Genomic DNA, 22976 nt, shown 5'->3' with positions numbered 1-22976 from the left:
ACCGAATAGCGGACTCATCCCACGCTGCGTACAATAATGTTGTCAGTTGAGCATCCCAGCATCCTAGAAAGCCAGTCTCTTGTCTTTGTGCTATCCCTTGTGAACTTAACTTAAATGGCTCAGTAGTGAAACTCTTACTTAGCATGCCTGAGGCCCTGGACTCTGAAAATATCAGCCTGTCAGAAAAGCTCATCTACCAGATACAACCCTGAGCGGTGCCCATAACAAACACCAAAATGCTGTCGGGAGGTTGGGTGGGGGCCAGGGAAGAAGCAGTGGGTCCTGCTGGCCAGAGGCTGCTGCTGTTCACAGTGTGTGATGGCGTTAGGAACTGCAGCGTGGGCGCTGCACAAACCCCTGCAGGCACTAGTCCCAATAGACTGGCCAGTAGGAGTGGAAGAGGCAGGTTCAGTGTGTCTCCCTGGGACAGTGCTCCAGAAACAGCTTAAAATGTGTTGTCCCTGAGGAGTAATGAATAAATTAAGGATCATGGTCGCTCTAGCTTTGAGACTGTTGAGGTTGTGTTCATAGCCAGTTCTTGGACAAAGCAGGCTGCTGTGCAGTGTGCTCCTAACTTCCTGAGGTCGCAGTATCCCTGGCAATGTCTTCTGACATTGTGAGTCTGTAGTGGTTCCTAGGACTTTCCAGCCGAGCACAGCCATGAGCCTCTGTCCTCCTGAGGCTGTGTCCTACAACACACAGCAGCCAGTCAGCCCAAGTTGGGACTTGGATTTCCTCAAAACAACCTTTCTTCTCACTCAGATTTGCCTTTACATCCTACCACAAACCACCTTCCAGTCAGACAGACTTTGAACCATGCTACAGTCCTGTCGAGGTGGCTTTGTCTTAACTTTAGTTCTGACTAATTAGACTCTTTAACAACAGAGAGTCTGTGCTGGGGAAGGAGGGCTCATGTTCTGACAACCCCCCCATTTGATTGGATATTTGATTTATTTTAATATATTTCAACGTGCCGGGGACCAAGCCTGGGGCTTTGCGTGTGTTAGACAGGTCTCTTAGCCACTGACCTGTTCACACAGAGTGAGTCGTGCCTCTGTGGCAGTCATTGCTCGTGCATCACGCCTGCTGATGGAGTAGGGAGTGTCTTAGGTGACCGTGTAGCTGTACACACACGTGCAGTGTGCAGGTAACCCCTGGCTATACATACATGTGCAGACTTTTGACCTGATGAGTCATGGTGAAACATTACAAGAGGCTGTTGTCATTAGCCCGGATTTAGCTTTTCAGAAAGAATTAAATTTAGGATATGAATTTATAGTAAGTTCAGCATATGCTTATAATTTTATTATTGCCTCTTCTGTTTCAGTGAAGAGTATTAACAGATGAGTGGTGAGCACACATGTCTTTAAAGGACACAGCAGACTAACTGAGAGGAGTGCTCTGGACCCAGACCAGAGGGAGGAGAGCTTGCAGCTAGTGAGAGCGTGATGTCATCTCCTTCACTTCCTTCTTCCGGTTAATCAGGAGGAAAATGAGGTGCAGAGACAGTCGATGACTTCCTGAAGCCACACAGCCACACAGTCCTGCAACCATACAGCGAGCTAGCAGTTTCCTCTGAGACTGTGACTTACCTCTTCCTAGTCACTGTTAGGAGACATTTTTCTCGTTGGGTTTTTTTTTCTTTCAATTTTTACATAAAAAGGGAAGTTCATATTTGAGCACATTATATTTTAAGTCCTTTTAAAGTAATTACTATATGTAATGTTTGTATGTTGTGTGAGACAGTTATTTACAGTTGTACATCATAGCTTCAGACCAAAAGAGACTTGTCACAGTTAGGGTAACTGCGTGCAACAGGGCATGTGGCCAGTATTGAAACAAGCACGTGAGGTTCAGGTCTCTGTGACCTGCTGCTCCGTGATGCCCACTGTCACCCCTGCTGCAGTAGAATCAGCCCTTTACAGGATGTGGGTACGGCAGTGGTTGTCTACACCGTGTGTCTGTGGGTACGGCAGTGGTTATCTACACTGTTTGTATGTTTCGACTTGCCACCCATCTGTAAAAGGCTCAGCGGATGGAGTGAGCCTTGCTCAGGGTGGCCGCAGCACTTGGCAGGCGCTTGGCTAACTTCCCTCTTGTCTCTGTAAGATAACCCGTGTTTGCTGGTCGGATAGTTGAGGCCTAGATAGGCTCAGGGACTTGCCCGCTCCTTATCGCAGGCCCACACGGCCCACTTCCCAGCTTATCCCGGGCCTTCCAGCATAGATTTCGCCACTTCTGTTCTTTCCTGCCTTACACCAGGACTGTTTAAGTACTTCCCAAAAATAATGAGCCATGTGTGGGCGTGTTCATTCTCCAGAATGAATCACTGTGAACGAGGCCAGCACCACAAGGAGAATAGCTATCAGGAACCAGAGACTCCTGTCTCCTCTGCCCCACTAATTGATGGACTCCGAGGTGACTGCTTTTGAAAGAGCTGCTGTGGGTTTGGCTGTGTGTCTCACTGGGCTCAGAAGAGTCATCTCTTGAAGTTGTTAATTTTCCCTTTCTTGCTTCCCAGAATAGACCCAATGCTGTTGTCGGTGCTGAGAGGTGCTCCCTGTGGGGACCTCCTAAGGGACACAAAGGCTCCTTCTTGGATTAGCAGGACTCCAGAGGAAGAAGAGGGGGGTCTTGCCAAGTTTTCTGAGGCTTGAATAAATTTTAAGTTCTTAAGAGGATTGTGACAGAGCCTGGCTCAGTGGCCCAGGTCTGTGATCCCAGCACTAGGGGGTAGAGAGGTCAAGGCCCACTGGTTACTTAGTGAAGCCCTGTCTCAAACACACGAACCCATAGAAAAACAGAACAAAAGAGAAGTTTCAGCCACAGGCTTGGGAGGAAGAGTTGAGGTTTTCTTGTCTTGAAACTAGAAGGCAGAGTCGAGATCCAGGGAAAGCTCACTGTGAAAACTCCGTTTATGACCGATCTGCTCACAGTTCCCTGCTTCAGATGCTCTGTCTGTGAGAAATGGTACAGCCCGAGCTGCGCGCAGGCGGCTGCATGTTTGGGAATTCATCTCAAGAAGATAGAGATCTCATCAGACGCTGTAAGAATAGAGCAGGCCCTGTCTGCATGGAAAGGCTTCTGTCTACCTGCTTGTCTCACAGTGCTGCTGCCTCCTCCCTGCCTCCTCATGCCCTGTGTCCTTGTGTCCCTATGTCCTTGTGTCCCTGTGTCCTTGAGTGGGAACAGCAGAGGAGTTGCCTCATTGGTAGGTGCTCTGAGTTAGCTTGGGTTGCCTTTGGATGTGCAGAGCTGAGAGATGGCTTTCAGAGCTTAGCTGAAGAGATGAGGATACGCTTTTCTAGCCCGGGCTTCTGTCTGGAGTGGCCCCGAGCCTTTTTGTTATAGCGGCTCAGTGTGCAGGTCCTCCCACGGAGTGCCACGTGGCCTTGTACCCTTCCCTCTGTCTCCTGGTGGGCGAGCGTCTCAGTCAGCACCATAAGTGCCAGCTTCAGTATTGTAGCCAAAGCTCCGTTCCTGCCCATCCTAGGGGGTCAGAGCTAGGTTAGGCTTGGGGGAGACAGTAGAGGAGTACCAACTGTCTGTGCTATTCTTGTTAGTCAGATAAATAAAGGATTGCAGCTTTCAGAGGCGCCAGATTCATCTGCAGTGATTTCCTGTTAGTGGCACACACTTCTGTGTGATACACACCCAGCAAAGTCATCAGCCCCAGTGGGGATCGTGTATTCTGCGTGGACGAAAAGTGTGTGTGCGTGTGCGTGTGTGTCACACAGTGTATGTATACATGCCAAGTGCTGCTCAGGGGCCTTCTAGGGTGGCTTAAATGTATTAAACACTTTATGTGCATGGCTTCACTTTGTCCTCACAGTGACTCTGTGAAGCAGGCATTCAGATTCTCTATGGAGCGTCTTCCTCAGCCCTTGTGAGGGACGCCAGACACAGACTAAAGAGAACAGGTGATAAAGGAGACTCAGGGAGCTTGTCAAGGAAAGTGACGACTGGCAGAACCTGTAAAGATTTAGGCAGGAAAATGAATTTCAGTGAAACGACACGTGAGACCATGCCTCCCTCATCCTGGAATTGGGTACCTGGTGTCCAAGAAGAGATGGGAGGAGACTGGTTAGTTCTGTATGAGATGTAGGGAGTACCTGCTTTCCCAAGGGAAGGTTGCATGCAAACAGGACCCATTTGGGCAGAGTAGGTAGTTCATTTGTCCTTTATTGGCACAGACTAGAACAGCTAGGAAATGCTGGGCTTACAGAGCTTGTCTAAGCTGAATGAGGTGCAGCTGTGCCCAGCCAAGGCTGTCTTTCTGTCCCCGGCTCTATGAAAACTGCTTATGTGGGCATGTAAACCGTGCCAAGGAGTCAGGTCACTCTGACTCTGGAAAAGGACCTGGCGGGAGAGCTCACCTCACTGTTGATACCTGCCTGCCCCTCCCTGTTCTGTAGCTCTACTGTGTGCGTGCACCAGCTGCCTACAGACCAACTACACCTGTGAGACGGATGGCGCTTGCATGGTCTCCATCTTTAACCTGGATGGCATGGAGCACCACGTGCGCACCTGCATCCCCAAGGTGGAGCTGGTCCCTGCTGGAAAGCCCTTCTACTGCCTGAGCTCAGAGGATCTGCGCAACACACACTGCTGCTATATTGACTTCTGCAACAAGATTGACCTCAGGGTGCCCAGCGGTGAGTGGGTCCCTTGTGTTGTTAACTCACCTTGGAGGTAGGGCATCCTGTCCTTTGGTTCTTGTCTACTCTTTCCCAGCCCTCGGCTCAGGGATAGCTGACAATGGGTTTAGTTGCTCCCTGAGGTGATGACAAAGGATCGGCTTCCTTTCTAGGCAGGCTTACTGCTCACCTCAAAAGGTGAGGAGAGCAGAGCTTCCAGCTACTTGTGGGGTCGAGGCCATTAGCAGCCGCTCTGGGGACTGGATGAACGGCATGAAGAAGGCTGAAATTAGAAAGGGAGGTGCCTGTAGTGGAGCAGTGTCAGACACAGCCTCGAGCAGCCCCCCCCCCCCCATTTGTCAGATCTTTCTGGGGAAGACTGAGTAGAGCCTGGAGAGATTGGGCTGAGCTTGCTACTCTGATATGCTGTGAGCTTCCAGAGTGGGTTTGGGTCTACTGTTGGTGGGGTGCTACACCGAGAGAAAGGTAGCATTAGAGAGAATCAAGGCATGGGCTAGCCCAGGGAGACCAGAGGAAACTCTCAAGTGAGGGTCATTGACAGGTGATCCAGTTTGGGGTGAGTTGAGCCCAGCCGTCATTGTGCTCATTTCCCCAGGACACCTCAAGGAGCCTGAGCACCCCTCCATGTGGGGCCCTGTGGAGCTGGTCGGCATCATTGCTGGCCCTGTTTTCCTCCTCTTCCTCATTATCATCATCGTCTTCCTGGTCATCAACTATCACCAGCGTGTCTACCACAACCGCCAGAGGCTGGACATGGAGGACCCCTCCTGCGAGATGTGTCTCTCCAAAGACAAGACGCTCCAGGATCTCGTCTACGATCTCTCCACGTCAGGGTCTGGCTCAGGTACCAGGTTCTCCAGTCACTGTGTGTGTTGGCCCTTACCACTAGTTCCCAGCAGGAGACCGTGTTTATGAGGAAGGCCAGGGCCCTGCTGTGTCATTTGCTTTCATAATTCTCATCATCTGGAGTCTGACATGTAATAAGATACAGTAATGGCCTCACCGAAAACCCTTAATGCCCCGAGATTCCAGAGGTCAGGTACAAAACTTTCTATTGCTGAAACCCCACCTCGCTCCAGTTTTTGGAGCTGTGAGTCTATGAAAATTGAGCTGGTTCCACCTGAGTGGTGGTGTGCTCAGTTTAAGGGCCCCCTTTGAGAAACAGGAGTGTGCTGGATTCCTGTAAGGTGCTGACAGCTAACCATTGATCCCTGAGCAGCCATGAGGGGTGTTTGAGGACACTGAGTGAAGCTTAGACTGGGGATTTGGTGAATCATTGACTTTACCCCACTGCCACAGGCTTTGGGGAGAGTTAGCAGAAAAGTGGCTTGGGCTTCCCGCGTAGCTTGCTTTTCACTTCCTGTTCAGCCTCTTGTGTCCGAGCAAGGCTTTCTTCATGAGGCATTGGGCTCAGCACAGTCTGACAGGACACCACAGCTCAGGACAGAGAGAACTTAGTAGGTTGCTCACATCTCGGGAAATAGCTCAGCTGACAAAACCAGAAACATATTAAGTATCTGCGTGTAGTAGAACATGGCTGAAATCATCTATAATCTCAGCAGTAGTACTTGGAAAGCTGAGGCAGGATAATTGCCTCAAGTTCAAGGCCAATACAGGCTATCTATCAAGTATCAGGACTACCAGGACTACATTGTCAGCCCTGTCTCAGAAACTCAGCTCAGCAAGCTGTTAGATGTACTGTGACCAAAAAAGACTTGCTGCTGTTGTTGCTGCTGCTGTTGCTGCTGCTGCTGTTGCTGCTGCTGCTGTTGTTGCTGCTGCTGCTGTTGTTGCTGGTGCTGCTGCTGGTGCTGCTGCTGCTGTTGTTGCTGGTGCTGCTGCTGGTGCTGCTGCTGGTGCTGCTACTGGTGGTACTGTTGCTGTTGTTGCTGCTGCTACTGTTGCTATTGTTGTTGCTACTGTTGCTGTTGCAGCTCTTGCTGCTGCTGTTGCTGAACTGAAGATTAATGATCATTTTAGAGCTATTCTGCTCTGGAGCATAGAAGAAATTGTCAAAGAGGTCAGTGTTGCCATGTGAGCTGGAACAGTGTGTGTGACTCTGTTTCCCTGCTGTGGGTTAGAGTGTAGTTACACAGTGGTACCATCAGTCATGGCCAGATGCCCTCCTGGAACTCAGGGAGTCCTGTGAGCTCAGACATCTCAATATCTGTCATTCTGGCTTTATGAAGCTCGTCAGTAGAGCTCACCAACATGAATATATTTAAAAGCTGCTCATTTTTAGAAACCTAGAAAATATCCAGCATATGCTTTCCCACCAAGGGTCAGGCAGCGGTTGAAGGAGCCTGAGAGCAGTATCTCACTGTCCTGGGAGTTTTCAGGATTTTCAAACCAGCTGAACCTTGGTGGATACTTTGTCTAGCCTAAAGTGGTTAATAACAGTTTTCTGTGGGTAATTCAGTCCATTTTGGGAGAGTGCACAGAGATCCCAAGTGTTGTCTTATTTGTGTGATTCTGGGGTGTTGGGGTGGGGGGACGAGCAGGTCTGTGTAGCTGAGCAGCGCCCTTAGAGGCCAAAGATGTCAGGTCCCTTGAAGCTGGACTTGGTGAACCATGTGATACATGTGCCGGGAACTGAACTTGGATCTCCTGGAAGAGCAGTTGGTCATGCTTGCTTGCTTGTTTGCTTACTTGCTTGCTTTTTTGACACAATCTCACTATGTAACCTTGGCTGGCCTGGAACTTACTATGTAGACTAGGTTAGCCTCAAACTCACAGAACTCTACCTGCCTTTGCTTCCTGAGCACTGTGATTAACAGTGTCCACTGCCATGTCTGGTCCAGCTCCTAACCACTGAGCCATCTTTCTAGCGTAGCTACTGGGTTTTTAAATAATGTTGACTTTAAAGCATTCAGCTCATGTATGTGTGTAACTCTGGGCCTTCTTAACAAATGAGCACTGGACATACCTGCAAACAAAGACTGGGAAGGAGCTGGCCTAGCCTGTGTTCAGGCAGGCTGGCATGGTTAGAACTGTTGGTTAGAACTGTTGTACGGTGTGTACACGAGGAGTCTTGAAGAGCAGGTTGAGGTTGTAAGTGAGGTAAGCGGCAGGGAGCACTCCAGGCTACAGGACAGCCTGTGAGTGCAGAGAGCAGAGTGCTGTGAAGGCTCAGCTTGTTTAAAAACTCCTAAGGAGACTGGCTCGGTGCGCCTGGAGCGGGCAGAGGCAGGCCGGACGGCTGTCAAAGACCCTGGGATCCACACTTCAACTCGAAGGTCAGAGTGTATCTGAAAGTTCTTACGCAGACAGATGTGTGGTCGTTTTCCCCTTTGGACAAAATGTTGGCAGTGGTGTGGAGGATGGGTCAGTCTACTTGCTTGCCAGTGTCTTACTAAAAAGGGTTGGGTGAAGCAGGACTGTGTGTGGGTGCGCTGGGCAAGAGCAGGCTGAGGTGAGGTCAGAGACCAGGCAGGAGGAGTCTTTAGGAAGAGGGCAGAGTGGGACAGGGCATAATCTTTCAGGGAAGGATGGAATTTCTGTAAAATCCTTAGTGGAGACCCACAGCACATTAAGCACACAGTAAATCCAGCAAATCCAGGGTTACTAACAGCTGTTATTTGGTCCAGGGAAAGAATGGAAGTCAGTCATGATGGTGAGGGAAATCGGATGGAAAGGGAGATAGACTCCAGAGGAGTCAAACGAAGCAATGGTGAACCCTACGAGACAGTAAACTGAGTCATGAATTAGTGTGAGGATTCCCAGTCTACACTGGAGCCTTCCTGTGAGCGGAGTTCGTTCACTGGTGGCCTGTGTGCTTACACTGTGGGTCTGCTTTGTTGGCCACACAGCATCGCCCTCTAGTGGCTAGTGAGCAGGGAGGCCAGGAGGGCAGTGCCCACCCACCTCAGGAGCCTGCTCATATTTCTTCCTGTTACATCAGAATAAAGCAGGCAGGCATCAGTGAGTTGGTAAATCTAGTCAAAGATTTACCTGCAAGCCTTTCATCCGTAGAGCCTGGAGGGGAGTCCTGGTTAAGGGCAGTTAGCATGTGTTTTTCTGTGCTGACTCGTGCTTTGCATGCTGGTAAACCGCCCAGCATGGCTCCAGCCTTGCTGTAGCATTCTGTGGCTGTTGGGCCAGGGAGAGTGGAGAGACACCTTGTGGAGGACCTTTCTGGGGGTGTGTCCTGTGTGGCAGGCCCAGAGTTTAGCAGAATTGCAGTGTCAGATTTTTCTCTATTTTTTGGCCCACAGGGTTACCCCTTTTTGTCCAGCGCACAGTGGCACGAACCATTGTTTTACAAGAGATTATCGGCAAGGGCCGGTTTGGGGAGGTATGGCGTGGCCGCTGGAGGGGCGGTGATGTGGCTGTGAAAATCTTCTCTTCTCGTGAAGAACGGTCTTGGTTCCGGGAAGCAGAGATCTACCAGACCGTCATGCTGCGCCATGAAAACATCCTTGGATTTATTGCTGCTGACAATAAAGGTACAGAGTGTCCCAAAGTCAGCGGCCACAGGATTTGAATAAGATCCTCTGCTGCACACGGGATCTGAATAAGACCATAGTTCCAAACCCACTTTAAGTGTGGAACATTTATGCCAAGAAGCTCACACGGGAACCTGGGTTATTACGTAGCTTAGAAGCCCCCCACCCCCACCCCCGGCTCTTTTTCCTCTCTTCCCTGATTTGCTCTCAGATCTGCACCCAGCGTGGCCCCCATTGGGACTCCCATGTGTTTGTTTTGAAAACTACTAGAATAAGGAATTATGTCCTCACCTGCCTGGGCAGGAATGGTGGCAGAGACACGTGCACATTCTACAACAACACAACGCAACACAACACAACACACGTATTACGCACGCTGTTGTGGAGAAGTCACCACAAGCTGACACTGGCCTCTCAGTGTCACCTCATAGCTGTGAGACTGGTTTCATCCTGTTTTATACCTAGAGCCCCTGAGTTTCTGTTGCTGATTTCCCTTCTATCCCTTCTCCTCCTCCTCCCTCTTTTCTTCCTTCTTTGTTATGAAGGGTGTCATGAGGCATACTCTCGCCATATAGGACAACCTGGCCTCAGATGTACAGTCTTTGTCTCAGTTGTCAGTCACATGGAAGGAGCATGGGAGGGGTAGGCAGAGACCAGGTTATGCTGGGCTTTTGTGCATGCCTGTGTGTGTGCTCATGCGCGTGCATATGTGTACATGCACACATGCATATGGAGACCAGCAGTCAATGTCTTTGTTCTCCTGTTTTATTTTTTGCCCTAGGTTTTGAGATAGAGTCTCACAAAACGCAGAGCTTACTGATTGGCTGGCCTAGCTACCAGCAAATCCCTGCAATCCTTCTGCCTCTACCTCTAGTCCAGTGCTGGTGTTACAGGAACATGTGTCATGCCTGATGTCCACATGAATACTGGGAACCTAAACTCAGGTCCTCATGATTGCACAGTGGACATCTGACCAGCTGGAGCCTGAAAGGACCATAGCTGATGCCAAAGACATAAGTAGTTTATTGATTTAATGTTACAGCATCTCTTGGTCTCTACCTACAGAGACCCCAGGGAAAGAGGGGCAGACACCTGGCAGCTGGCACCCCTGGAACACAGAAATTATGAGGGCACCAGGTTGTGTTTTAGAAGTGTATGGGCAGTTGTGACACACCTCCCTGTGTAGCACATTGACCAGAGGCCACAGATCTTACGGGGAATGCCAGCTGAGCATTCCTCAGAGTGCTGCGGGGCTCCCAGGTCCCTGGCTGCCCACCAGCTGAAGAGTCCTGGGTTTTAAGGCAGGGGAAAAAGAGACAGTCACAGCCTTCTGAGGAGCTGCTGCTATCCCAGATGTCTTAGAATCATTAAAAGGCTCCAACTGTCCTATGACAAGTCATGGCCTCAGAAAGGAGTTGCTGGTTAGAATATGGTCCTCACTGGGGTCAGTGCTGCCAAGGTTCAGACATTTGCAGCAGCCAGTCTCTACTGGTTCTGGAAGTTTGTGTGAGTTGGGATCTGGCTGGTGGAGCCTGAGTTAGAGCCAGGGAAGGAGGGGGTCACCGCTTCGTTCTTGCCTTGTTACCATGATATATCCAGTGTGAGGATATCCCTGGGATTAGCACCAGCTAGAATGTGGGAACTTTCAGCCCAGTTTCTAATCTTCCTAGCAACAGCAGCAAGCACAACCTGATTTGATCACTGCCACTCTATTCTCGCCCTGTCCTCCTTCCTGCCAATTCAAGTGAAAGAGAGAGGTCAGCACACTTCCTGCCCTCCACTGCTTTCCTGAAGGGCAGGGTGGTCTTTGTGGGAGTGCTCACAAGTGGGCTGGCTGCCCACGCGTGGCTGCAGAGCGTTCTTGGCTCTGTAACAGGGATGCACAAATGGGATCTTTCTGCTCTTGTCATGGCCTTTGGCCTGAGGATACCCACCAACTGGAAGGAGACATTTCCAGTGAGACAGGTGCTGTGCTGGGTCGTGATCAAGGGAGCAGAGCAGGCTCTCCTCCTGGGCAGCGGTGGGTGGAACACTGCGAGTCTCCTGCAAGTCTCCTGTCAGAGCGGGTATAGCAAAGCTGGACGGCACTCTCCCTCAGCACGAGTTCTTCCCCCTCTGCTCACACAGTCCAGACTTGGCAGTGAAGTGGCGTGCCATTGAGAATTGTCCTCACTGGGTCACTTATTTTCCCGCTGTGTTAGAACACCACAACCAGGAGGCACACACCTTTAATTCTAGCACTTGGGAGGCAGAGGCAGGTGGATTTCTGAGTTCGAGGCCAGCCTGATCTACAGAGTGAGTTCCAGGACAGCCAGTGCTACACAGAGAAATCTTGTCTCAAAAACAAACAAACAAAAAACAAAAACAGGGCTGGAGAGATGGCTCAGTGGTTAAGGACACCTGGCTGCTCTTCTGGCATGTAGGTGTACATGCAGATAGAACATTCACACATAAAATAAAGAAATCTTAAAAAACAAAATAACAATAATAATGGTAATAACACATAACACTATTAGTAATAATAAAGACACCACGACCAAAGCCTCGACCAGAGCGGTTTACTTCGTGCTCATGATCCAGATGCTCATAGCCTATGATGCTGAAGCAGAGGCAGGTGCTGAGAGCGTGAATCTGAACTACAGGCAGGAAGATGCCTTGTGGCCTTTGAAACCCCAGAGCTTGCCCCAGTGATGTTCTTTCTTTAGCAAGGCCCTACCTCCCAGGCTTCCCTACCTCCCAGGCTTCCCAAAGAGCCACCAACTGAGCGTCAAGTAATCAAATCCCCAAGACTATTGTGGCGGAGCGTCTTGTTCAACCCACCACACACATGTGGATGAGGGAGCGAGCCTAGAAGAGAGATGCTCTCTGTCCTTCCTGGAGGTTGCTGTGGAGAAGTGGAGTCAGGGGCAGCCCGAGGTGTAGATGTAGGAAGTATAAATTGAGGTCTGCCTGGCCCTGGCACTGTGTGCATCACATACCTTCTTCCTTGTTGCATAGTGTTCCTCTGTGTGAACCTTGTCTGTGTTCTCTGCAGATAATGGCACCTGGACTCAGCTGTGGCTTGTCTCCGACTATCACGAGCATGGCTCACTGTTTGATTATCTGAACCGCTACACAGTGACCATTGAGGGAATGATTAAGCTAGCCCTGTCTGCAGCCAGTGGTTTGGCACACCTGCATATGGAGATTGTGGGTACTCAAGGTGAGTAGTGAACTCAGCCAGGGAGCAGGAAGCTTGAGACAAAAGGCCTGTCCATCCTGTGTGGCCTCCTCACTGAGGCAGCTGGGGACAGACTCTGGGAATTGTAGTTTCATGTGAGGAACAAAGCTCCTAACTGTGTTTGAGCAAGAACAAAATCTAACTGAGTTTTCTCCTGGGCTAAGATGAAGACCGGTGGCTGTTACCGCATGGCACAAGTGTTGCGAAGGAACAGCATGAAAGCCTGAGACTCAGGAGCACACCAGGAGCAGGAGTGTAGCGTCTCGTGCCGAGGTCCGGCACTGCCTTGCACAGCTCATGTGCCCGCTTGCCAGCATCCTGGCCTTGTGCTCGGTTGTACTACTGCCTCCAGATCCTGGTGTGGTCGCTGGTGCTTGTTGCCTGGGCAGCAGCTCCGCATGCTCATCTGTCCATCCAGCTTACCTGGGCTCTTGAGGGCTGGTGAATGGCGGAGCTGTTTCAATGTGAATCAACAGCCATGTCATTGTGAGGCCTTTAGCTCTGGGAATGCTTTTATCCTCTCCACGTTCCCACGAAGTACTGCTGTACGTCTGCTTGTTCAGAGAGAAGACCGTGCTGCCCCTGGGGTCACTGGCTTGAGGGATGCATAGCCAGGCTTCATCCCAGAGTCCTCGCAGAAGCCATGCATTTCCTACACACACATCTTCCTTGAACATGCCCGGTTTTGTGTCTGCCAGGGAAGCCTGGAATTGCTCATCGAGACTTAAAGTCAAAGAACATCCTGGTGAAGAAGAACGGCATGTGTGCCATTGCAGACCTGGGCCTGGCCGTCCGTCACGATGCAGTCACTGACACCATAGACATTGCTCCAAATCAGAGGGTGGGAACCAAACGGTAAGAAGTCCCTAGGCCCTAGCCCTCGCTTGCCACCTTGCCTGAATGTCCCATGTATGGGTAATGCACACACACAGGAGGACGTGGACACACACAGGAGGAGCTATTATCTCCTGGTCTCTGAATGGCACTGTTGTTCTGTTCCTCACACTGGAACACTTCACAGCAGGGTCCACCAAGCACTAGGGCCAAGGGCATAGCTCCATACAAGTATGGCCCTGGAGGCAGGCATCAAAGAAAGAATTTGGAGTAAAAGACCTGACTTGGTGGCACATGCCTTTAGTCCCATCACTCAGGAGGTAGAGGCGGGCAGATCTCTGAGTTTGAAGCTAGCGTGGTCTACAGAGCAAGTTCTAGGACAGCCAAGGCTACATAGAGAAACTCTTGCTCAAAAAATGAAAAAGATTTCGAAGCAGAGTTGGGAAGGGTAGACCCCAGACCTGGGCAGGGCTGGGGAAGAGCTGCAGGGTAGAGGGTAGCTTGCAGAGCAAGCCCCTTGAAGGAGGCAAAGAGTGTATTCTGTCGGAGCTTGCAGACCAGGCTTGCCATCCTAGAGCAGAGCTAATCTAGGCTGAAACTGGGGTACCTGGAAGGGTGTGGCCTGCTCCCCACGTCATTGAGAAGTGAAGGAACTGACATCATAGGATATAACTGACATCATAGGATGGAGGTAGGTGGAAGAGAGGTCTGTGAGCTGGATGTAAGTAAACTAATTATGCTTCTTCCTTTTGTCCTTTTGACCTGGGATTGCATCTACCCAGGCTCTGGGGTGTAGGTAGGGCATCTTATATCACGTAATTACACACGATTACTGCTCAGTCACTAAGTGTGATGTCGATCATCTCTAGAGTTAGTTCCACTTGTCTGAAATCAGGTTAAGATTACAAAAGAAATTGAGTATGAAATGTTAGCTCACCTCGTCTCTGTGTCCCCCTCAGTAAAGCGAAGGCTCTAGCAGCATTCGTGGTCACTGTGTGGTTCACAATAGCTTATGCCAAGAAATCCAGACAGGCTCCAAGGAGTCATCAGTGCTGAGCCGTGTGGATCTGAATCCAGAAAGCCCATGCAGCAGAAGACAGGCTTGCTTCTGTTCCCCAAAGAGCTGCATTGGAGCAGCCGTCGCGCACACCCAGACCTCTGCACGGCTCTCTAATAAAGAGAGGCATCCTTCTGTTCTCTGCTCTCATTCCAGATACATGGCTCCTGAAGTGCTGGATGAAACCATCAACATGAAGCACTTCGACTCCTTCAAGTGTGCTGACATCTATGCCCTGGGGCTCGTGTACTGGGAGATTGCACGCAGATGCAATTCTGGAGGTACCGTCTGCTCCCGCTCTGGCTTCCAACATCACAGGTTACCCGGTGGTGCTCGTGCCCCCTTCTCCGCAGCCTGCGGGATGTGGAGGCAGCTGTGCTGAGAGACCAGCTTGGTATTGTTTGTTTGCTTGGGGCTGCAGATGAACTTGGGCTTTGTCCACGCTAAGCAAGACTCTTGCATACCTGAGCCCTGGGTCTGCGTGCTGAACAGTGCAATATTTGTGATGACAGATCTGGGAGTCACTAGACCCTCTGTCTTCTCTCCTCCTTTTTCTCCACCCCTTCTTCCCTCCCTGCCTCTCTCCTCTCACACACTGTATTATTAATTTGCAGTGAAAGAGAATTCCCAGGAGGCACACAGGCCAGGACCTTGTGAGTCAGAGGCAGGTTGTTCTGACGTGTTCTCTTGTGTTCTCACATGTTCTCATGTGCTCCTATCCACATCTCTGGGAGCCCTGCTGTTTCCTCCTTGTACAAAGAGTAGAACTTTCTTGGCTGGCAAGAGTGCTTAGGACTGTCTTTAAATGTTTTTTTTTCCCCTCATAATTAAAAACTAAAAGCAAGCTTCAGTGGCTTGTTCATGTGAGCACCTGGTAAGGGGGCAACAGCAGGGTCGGCAGGAGACAGTTTCATTGGTTGTTTGGTTTGGTTTGGTTTGGTTTTTTGGTTTTTTGAGTCAGGGTTTCTCTTTGTAATGGCTCTGGCTGTCCTGGAACTCGCTCTGTAGATCAAGCTGGCCTCTGCTCCCAAATGCTGGGTCAAAGGTGTGTGCCACCACTACTCAGCTGTGTTACTTTATCTTGGCCTCCAAATAGTCCCCCATGTGCTGATGACAGTGGCCCAGAGCCTGTCTAGCCCTTAGCCTTTCCTCTGATGAAAGGTTCCAGGACACTGGAAGTAGTTGGCAGATTTCCCAGAGGGACCCTTTTTTCTGTTCCTGCCCTTTTCTGTCCATGATGTTAGACCCAAGTAATGGAGGAGATGCTTGTGTGTGACAAGGTAAAGATGACTGGAAATTCTGGAGCTGGATGTATCTCAGTGGTAGTGCTAGGATTCGTACAGTGTATATATATATTAGTATATGCAGTATAAGCACCAGCATCCCTCTTTCTACAGAGAAAATTGCCAAGGATCTTTGTAAAATGAATTATTTTTAATATAAATATAAACAGCAAGTTAGTATGGCAGCTGCAGCTCACAGCCTTTGCTAGTCCTCAATAACCACACAGAGAAGCCAAGTTTATGTCAAGGTTCTCTTCAGTACCGGGCAGTTAAATGGTCTACGTCACCCCCTATGCTAACCTGTTCTGGCTCTCTCTGCTTCAGATGTTTCTTCTTGTGGTGCCTTCTCAGGCCCTCTCCTTGTGACCCCAGTCTGAGTCTCCCTGTGTCTGTCTGTCTCCCTCTCTGTGTGTCCCTCCTCCCCTCCCCCTGGCTGGCAGATGCCCCGCCCTACTCTCTCTTCTGCCCAGGCATCAGGTGCTCAATGTTTACTGACAAGGCAGTTTACACAAACTTGAGATGGGAGATTCTAGACATATGCATTGCAATGCTGTGTCCAGATTGAAACCAGAAATGCGGGCAGAGAAATCAGTATTTGAATAACAAACACCAGGATAACCTTTACATAGTGCACAATAACATTATGCCTACAGGTCTTTTTAAAAACTGTGTGTACTGTATGTGCACATGTGGAGGCCAAAGGGTCACCTCATGTTTTTGAGACAGGGTGTCCCAGTTGACCCATGAGTTGGACTGGATGACTGAGGTGCTCCAGGGGTCCCACACTGGGCTTGCAGATGTGTTCCCAGCTTTCCCAGGCGTGTGGAAGCCCTGAACTCCTCATCCCCTCATGCTTACACGGAGGGCACTTCACCCCTGAGCTGTCTCCTCAGCGCTGCTCTACAGCACTTAAACTGTGAATAAGTGTGTGTCTTCTTTCTCATGACATCCAGAAAGCCAGGGCTAAATGTGTAATGACTGTAACATGACTGACTATAGCATGACTGTAGCATGACTATAGCATGACTGTAGCATGACTAGCATGTCTTCACCCCGGCTGCATGTGCTCACTTTGCATCTTCACTGCAAATCCACAAAGGCAGGTACTCATATTGTCCTCATTTTATAGAGTAAGAAAATGACAGGAAGGTTAACTAATTTGTACAAGGTCCTAGCGCTGAGTCTCTAACAGGTCAAGGCATGAGCTTCAGCTAGTTATTGTCAACTCAAATTCTCTGTTTAAAAATCTTACCTCATAGCACTGAAGAGATGGCTCAGTAGTACAGTATAGCAGTGGATCTGTTAGAGCAGTGAGGCAATGGATCCCATCTGTGCAGTGCAGCAGCGGATCCCATTAGTGCAGCCTGGCAGTGGATCCCATTAGTGCAGTGCAGCAGTGATCCCATTAGTACAGCCTGGCAGTGGATCCCGTTAGTGTAGTGCAGAATAGATCCATTTGTGTAATGCAGCAGCGGATCCTGTTAGTGCAGTGCAGCAGCGGATCCAGTGTACCAGTGGATCCTGTTAGTGCAGTGCAGAATAGATCCATCTGTGTAATGCAGCAGCGGCTCCTGTTAGTGCAGCATGGCAGTGGACTGAGGCTATTCTTTTTGGATGGGGGTAAAAGTGAGAAAAGTACAGCTCCCGCTTTGCCTCAGGCTGACCTAGAATCTCAATCCCCCTGTCTCAGGCTCCTGAGCACCAGGGTTAAGGTGGATCCCATTGTACTTAGCTCTGGATTCCTTAACTTTTTATTAGGAATTCTTTTATGTATAAATAAATAGTGAGTCCTAGGATGCTGAGGCAAGAGTGCTTCAAGTAGAAGGCCCCAGGGTACTTAGCGAGCGAGGCCATCGGGAGGCAGAGGCTGCTGGGAGAGCATTTGCTTGTGGCCTGGGTGCCACGGTGCAGACCTACAGTCCTAGTACTCAGGATGCTGAGACAGGAGGATTGAAAGCTCAAGGCTAACTTGGGTAGACATAACAAGACCCTATCTCAGAAACAAGAGGACACCGGGATGCTGCCGAGCTCTGGAGCAGAGAGCTCGCCTAAGGTGACCACACGCAGATCCAAGTCAGAGCCCAGATTCCACCATCAGTGTCACCTCAAGTCTCTTCAGTCATAAGTTTCCCTGCGCTTCCTCTTCCCCTGCTGTATTGGAGAATCCAGTCACATGTCCTATAGTTTCCCAGACTACATCCCACAGATTGCGCCCTGTGGAGTCTGCATGGCCCCTGTTCCTGACATTTCCTATGAATTGGTAGTGTGAGCCTTTAGTTTAGAGTCACATCTGGGTTGGAGATTTGTTTTGTTCATTTGGTGCAAAAATGTTTTGTGGCTTTAGTCTTTTGGGCTTCCAATACAAAGTGCAGAATATCAGTCTTTTCCCTTTGTGGTGGGACAACTGGAGTGACCGTTTACAAATCCAGAATAACTAGAGGCTGAAACCCAACATGCCAGCATTTATTCAAGGTCATTTACCTTCAGCAAGTTGGCGGCTTTTAGCAAGGCGGTGGTGGTGCATGCCTGTAATCCCAGCACTCTGGGAGGCAGAGGCAGGTGGATTTCTGAGTTCGAGGACAGCCAGGGCTATACAAAGAAACCCTGTCTTGAACCACCACCACTCCCCCCCCCCAAAAAAGTTGGCTGCTTTTGTTCTTGTGAAGGAAGACCTCGCCACGGGGTATGTTGGCCTGTACTCACCTCAGAGACTGAGGCCAGCCTAAACTACATAATGAGACCCTGTCTTAAGCCAAAGAAGGGAAAAATAAAGAACAGCTTTACCTATCTGTTTGCTTGCCATGTGTATGCTTAGAATAGGAAATACAGGAGCTACCCGCTTCCCTCTGGTACTCAGGGCTCCAGAATAACAGCTCCCCTCAGCCCCCAGCAAAGGGATGGCACGTTCTTCTCCTAATGTTGATATGAACCAGTGAGTTCCTGTTAGCAGGATGGTGCATGCTTGAGGCAAGAGGACCCAAGTTCAAGTCTAGCCTGGTTTACTTAGGGAGTTCCAGGACAGCCAGTACTATGTAGAGAGACCTCTACATATAAAATAATATAATACAAGAAAAAGTATAAAATAATAAAAGAAAAATAGAAAAAAACTGTTCCTTTCAGATTTCTCTGTTTTATTTAGATTTTATCAGTTGAAAAATTGCCAAGTAAGTAACCCTAGGGTCTGATAGTTTGGGGCTATAGTTGTCAAGTTCTGGTTTTGCTTTGTTTCTGTTTGAGTGGGGTGGGGTTATGAGGCTTTCTTGAGCCCAGTCCTCCTGCCCGACCCTCCCGTCTCGCAGACCCAGATGCCCATGCTGCTGGGCTTGCTGGACTCCCGAGCACTCCGGACACTGTGCTGGGATCAGTCAGTTGCTTCTCTGAAGGACCCAGGTTGAGGCCTGTGTTAGTGAGAAGTCATTCCACAGCATGGCTGCCCTTTCTCCTGTTGCTGCTGACTAGGTTGCTTTCCCCTCTCCTAGGCGTCCATGAAGAGTACCAGCTGCCGTATTATGACTTAGTGCCCTCCGACCCTTCCATTGAGGAGATGCGAAAGGTCGTCTGTGACCAGAAGCTACGGCCCAATGTCCCCAACTGGTGGCAGAGTTATGAGGTAGGAGCTCACTTGATATCTGTGTCGTCTTCATCTGCCAAGAGAGGTTGGAGGAGGATGATGGGGCTGGAGGGAAGGGTGTGGAGGGTTGGAGTTAAGAGGGAGAACTTGCATTCCAGCCGTAGGGCACTGGGATAGGAGGTGTTTGAAAGGAGAAGAGTGGCAGTGTGGCGCACGCCTTTAATCCCAGCACTTGGGAGGCAGAGGCAAGCGGATGTCTGAGTTCGAGGCCAGCCTGGTCTACAGAGTAAGTTACAGGAGCTACACAGAGAAACCCTGTCTTGAAAAAACAAAAACAAAACAAAACAAAAAACAGGAAGGAAGGAAGGAAGGAAGGAAGGAAGGAAGGAAGGAAGGAAGGAAGGAGCGAGCAGAGTGTCCTATAGTCCTGACTGGCCCGGGCTCTGGGGTTCTGCAGAGTTCAGTCTTCCCGGCAGGACACAGTGCTTCCACTCACTGTTTTATTCCTGCAACCTTTTTGCAACGTCAGACATAACATTTACATGTTGACTTTACATCTACGTTAGGCTGTGGGAACTACCACAGTCAAACCACTCGACAAGTCTTCTGTTTATACACTTGCCTTACGATTGTGCGGAGAGCATTCCAGTCAACTCTGGACACATTTCAGCTCTGCTAATTCTGAAAACCGTTCTGAGTTAGGGCGGCCTTTTCTAACATCCTTGCCCTCCCATGTGGGGAGAGCACGACTATCTTTAGAGTGCCTGGCCACTAGGGGGCGTCTCTGCGCCTAGGAATCCATCGAGGGCTCATTTTAGCTAGTGCCTACCAGTTGCTTGTGGTTGCATAAGAGAGCAGTATTTTCCAAAATGCTTGGGCACCTTGGATTTAGCTGAGGGTGAGATGGAAAGAGCCAGGCTTCACTGCTGCCTGCTCTCTCCTTGCACCTCTGCCACTTAAGGAGGGGAAAGCCTAGGAAAAAAACCTCAAAGCATCATGGGATGGATCTGACGTGACCGACAGGCAGGCAGTGGAGATGAGCCAGTGCCAGTGGCCAAGGCTTCTGTGGGTTTCACGGGGTCTCTCACTGTGAGTCTCTCACCTGGGTCTCTCACAGGCCTTGCGAGTGATGGGGAAGATGATGCGGGAGTGTTGGTATGCCAACGGTGCTGCCCGCCTGACAGCACTGCGCATCAAGAAGACTCTGTCCCAGCTAAGTGTGCAGGAAGACGTGAAGATTTAAGCTGTTCCTCTGCCTACACAAAGAACCTGGGCAGTGAAGATGACTACAGCCACCGTGCAAGCGTCGTGGAGGCCTACCTCTTGTTTCTGCCCAACCCTCTGGCCAGAGCCCTGGCCTGCAAGAGGGACCGAGCCTGGGAGACATGCGCACTCCCGTCGGGTTTGAGACAGACACTTTTTATATTTACCTCCTGATGGCATGGAGACTCTGAGAGCAAGTCATGTAGACGACTCGATGCCACAACTCAAACTGCTTGCAGTGGGAAGGACAGAAAGCCCAGTGCATCTGTCGTGTTGCCAGGAGTGGGAAAGGGGTGCTGGGCTCGCCCAGGAGCAGCCCCCATACCTTGTGGTCCACTGGGCTGCAGGTTTTCCTCCAGGGACCAGTCAACTGGCGCCAAGATATTGAGAGGAACCAGAAGTGTCCTCCCTCCTCCCTGTTGGCAGTCCTGAGCCACGCCATCCCCTTCTCCTCATGGACATCTGGAGGGACTGCCCCTAGAGACACAACCTGCTGCCTGTCTGTCCAGACAAGTGCGCATGTGCTGAGGTGTGTCCCACATTGTGCCTGGTCCGTGCCACACACGCAAGCGTGAGAGAGAGAGAGAGAGAGAGAGAGAGAGAGAGTGTGTGTGTGTGTGTGTAGGTGTGTGTAGGTGTGTGTAGGTGTACACTTAACCTGCTTGAGCTTTCTGTGCATGTGCAGGCCAGGGTGTGGTGGCCATACTGTCTCTGAGTGCTGCTGCCTCTCTCAGCAAGCAGCATGTAGTTAACCTGGTGCCCTCCTGAGGTGTCTCCTGTCCCCAGCCCCCGTCAGCCAAGGAGGTCCCCTCTTCTCAGCAGGCCGCTTGCCCATCCTGTGTCACAGGCCCCCCTCTTCTGTTTCAGACCAGAACCAAAGCTGGCCCACTTGTCCATGGCAGGAGGGGCTTTTGGGTCGAAATGAGGGGGACTTGATGAGCAGAGAGAGGGTGTAGGTGGGAGTCTTGGGTGCCACATTTCAGCGTCAGCCATGGGAAATGAGCCAGCCCGAGGGCATCTCCCTCAGCAGCCGTGAGGGAGGAGAGAGGGCCGAGGAGTCCGAAGCCAGAGCCGGGGCTCAGATCGGAATGTGACATCTGTTTGTCCCACCCCAGATTCTGCAAACTGCAGTGTATATTTTTGGTGGTGGTGGGTTCGGGTGGGGAGGGAGGGATGGGCTGCAGGGCGTGGGGAGGGAGCTTGGGGTGGGAGGGAGGCATCTGCGTGGGCTCCTTGTGCTGGATTCTCTGATCAGGGTAGAGAGAAGGAGAGGCTTGCATCCACTTCAGGGTCCCTACTGAGGAGAGCGGTCTGATCTGAGTATGGGGTTTGACCTAAGTGTAGTATTTAATGAATTCTAGAAGCCTGGCTGTGGGTGGTGATTTGGTCAGCATATCTTAGGTATATAATAACTTTGAAGCCATAACTTTTAACTGGAGCGGTTTATTTTAATTCATTTTATTTTATTTTATTTTGAGGGGAGAGTCAGGATTTTAACTTTAATATTGTTAAGTTTTGTAAAAGGAGAACCATCTCTGCGATAATTACCTCTTAGTCTGTTTGTTTTTAAAGAAATCCCTAAAACAAACAAAACATAAAACTTCTCTAGACTCAAACGCACATAGTTCAGTCACTGGAAACGCTTATCTTTGCACCTGAGCCTGAGCCTGATCCCGCCAAGCAGTGAGGGCTGCTTCTCCCATGGGGGCTTGCTGTCTGTGCTGCCTGCACCCTGACCCCATCCCATGAGCACCTTGGCCCTCAGCACACTGTCGGGCTGGGTGCACCCTTTCCAGACGTTTGCTCAGCAAATCTGGGGTGTGTGCCTGCTGAGCACCGGCCCTGGGAGGATCTCTTGTGAGCAGGACAGGCTTGGGTGCTGCTCCTCATGCTTTGGAGGGAGAACTGAATCACATGAATGGGTGAGCACCTGCTATTGAGGCCAGAGGTGCTCATGGCTGGTCCCGAGAGCCTTTGTGAGCTAGAATGGCTGTTTTTAAAGCCCCTGGCAAGCAGTGGGTCCTGAAGACTGTAGTCCTTGTGAGCCCTTCCTGCCCCAGGGGAGGCATGAGTGTATGCAGGGCAACTGTCTCCTCTAGCTTCTCCTGCCTTGGTCTCCCCGTATTCTGAACCTTTCTATTTATTTCCTGGTGTATAACTTCTTTCCTTGCTTTAAAGGGATCTTCCTTTAATTCCTTGGGCCAATTTACTGGCCATTGGACAGTGTCCCTCGAGCCCCAACTGTGTCTCTGGGGAACCTCCCTACCCACTCCTGCTGACCTCCCACTCCCCACCCTGCAGCTGAGTCTCCGTGATTACAGGTGATTGAACTGTCGAGTCCTCTCTGCCTCTGTTACCTGCCAGTAACAGCCACAGTGACTCCCGCGCCACTGGACTCCTCCCAGGAGACCTTTTGCCCTCTGTGCAGCTCAGCTCTGTCCGCCTCTCAGGAAGACTTGAGCAGGTTTTGGGGAGACTCCACTACCACCCCATCACTCTTTACACTAAGCTGAGAGTTGGGAGAAACTGAAGCTGTGGTTTGGCTCCCTGAGGCCACCCTGATCCACAGGGCTACCTGCACCTCTGGATTCTGGATTCACAGACCAAGTCGAAGCCCGTTCGTAAGTCGCCGTCAAGGCCCCTGA

General features: G+C 50.5%; 1 protein-coding gene across 1 annotated transcript in view; it reads left to right on the top strand.

Moving 5' to 3' along the window:
- The window catches only part of Acvr1b (activin A receptor type 1B), a 38298-nt gene extending 16810 nt beyond the window's left edge, over nucleotides 1–21488 (top strand). Inside the window, exons 2-9 of the mRNA XM_052160850.1 lie at nucleotides 4416–4655; nucleotides 5254–5502; nucleotides 8873–9103; nucleotides 12138–12305; nucleotides 13022–13178; nucleotides 14371–14495; nucleotides 18977–19107; nucleotides 20186–21488. Coding sequence (XP_052016810.1) covers nucleotides 4416–4655; nucleotides 5254–5502; nucleotides 8873–9103; nucleotides 12138–12305; nucleotides 13022–13178; nucleotides 14371–14495; nucleotides 18977–19107; nucleotides 20186–20311 — 1427 coding nt within the window. The 3' untranslated portion in view covers nucleotides 20312–21488. The remainder of the gene's footprint in view (nucleotides 1–4415; nucleotides 4656–5253; nucleotides 5503–8872; nucleotides 9104–12137; nucleotides 12306–13021; nucleotides 13179–14370; nucleotides 14496–18976; nucleotides 19108–20185) is intronic.
- Nucleotides 21489–22976: the final 1488 nt, after the last annotated feature.

Source organism: Apodemus sylvaticus, chromosome 17 (assembly GCF_947179515.1).
Source record: "Apodemus sylvaticus chromosome 17, mApoSyl1.1, whole genome shotgun sequence".
Classification (NCBI taxonomy): Eukaryota; Metazoa; Chordata; class Mammalia; order Rodentia; family Muridae; genus Apodemus; species Apodemus sylvaticus.
The sequence above is the reverse complement of the archived record's forward strand: the minus strand, read 5'-3'. Positions and strand labels throughout refer to the sequence as shown.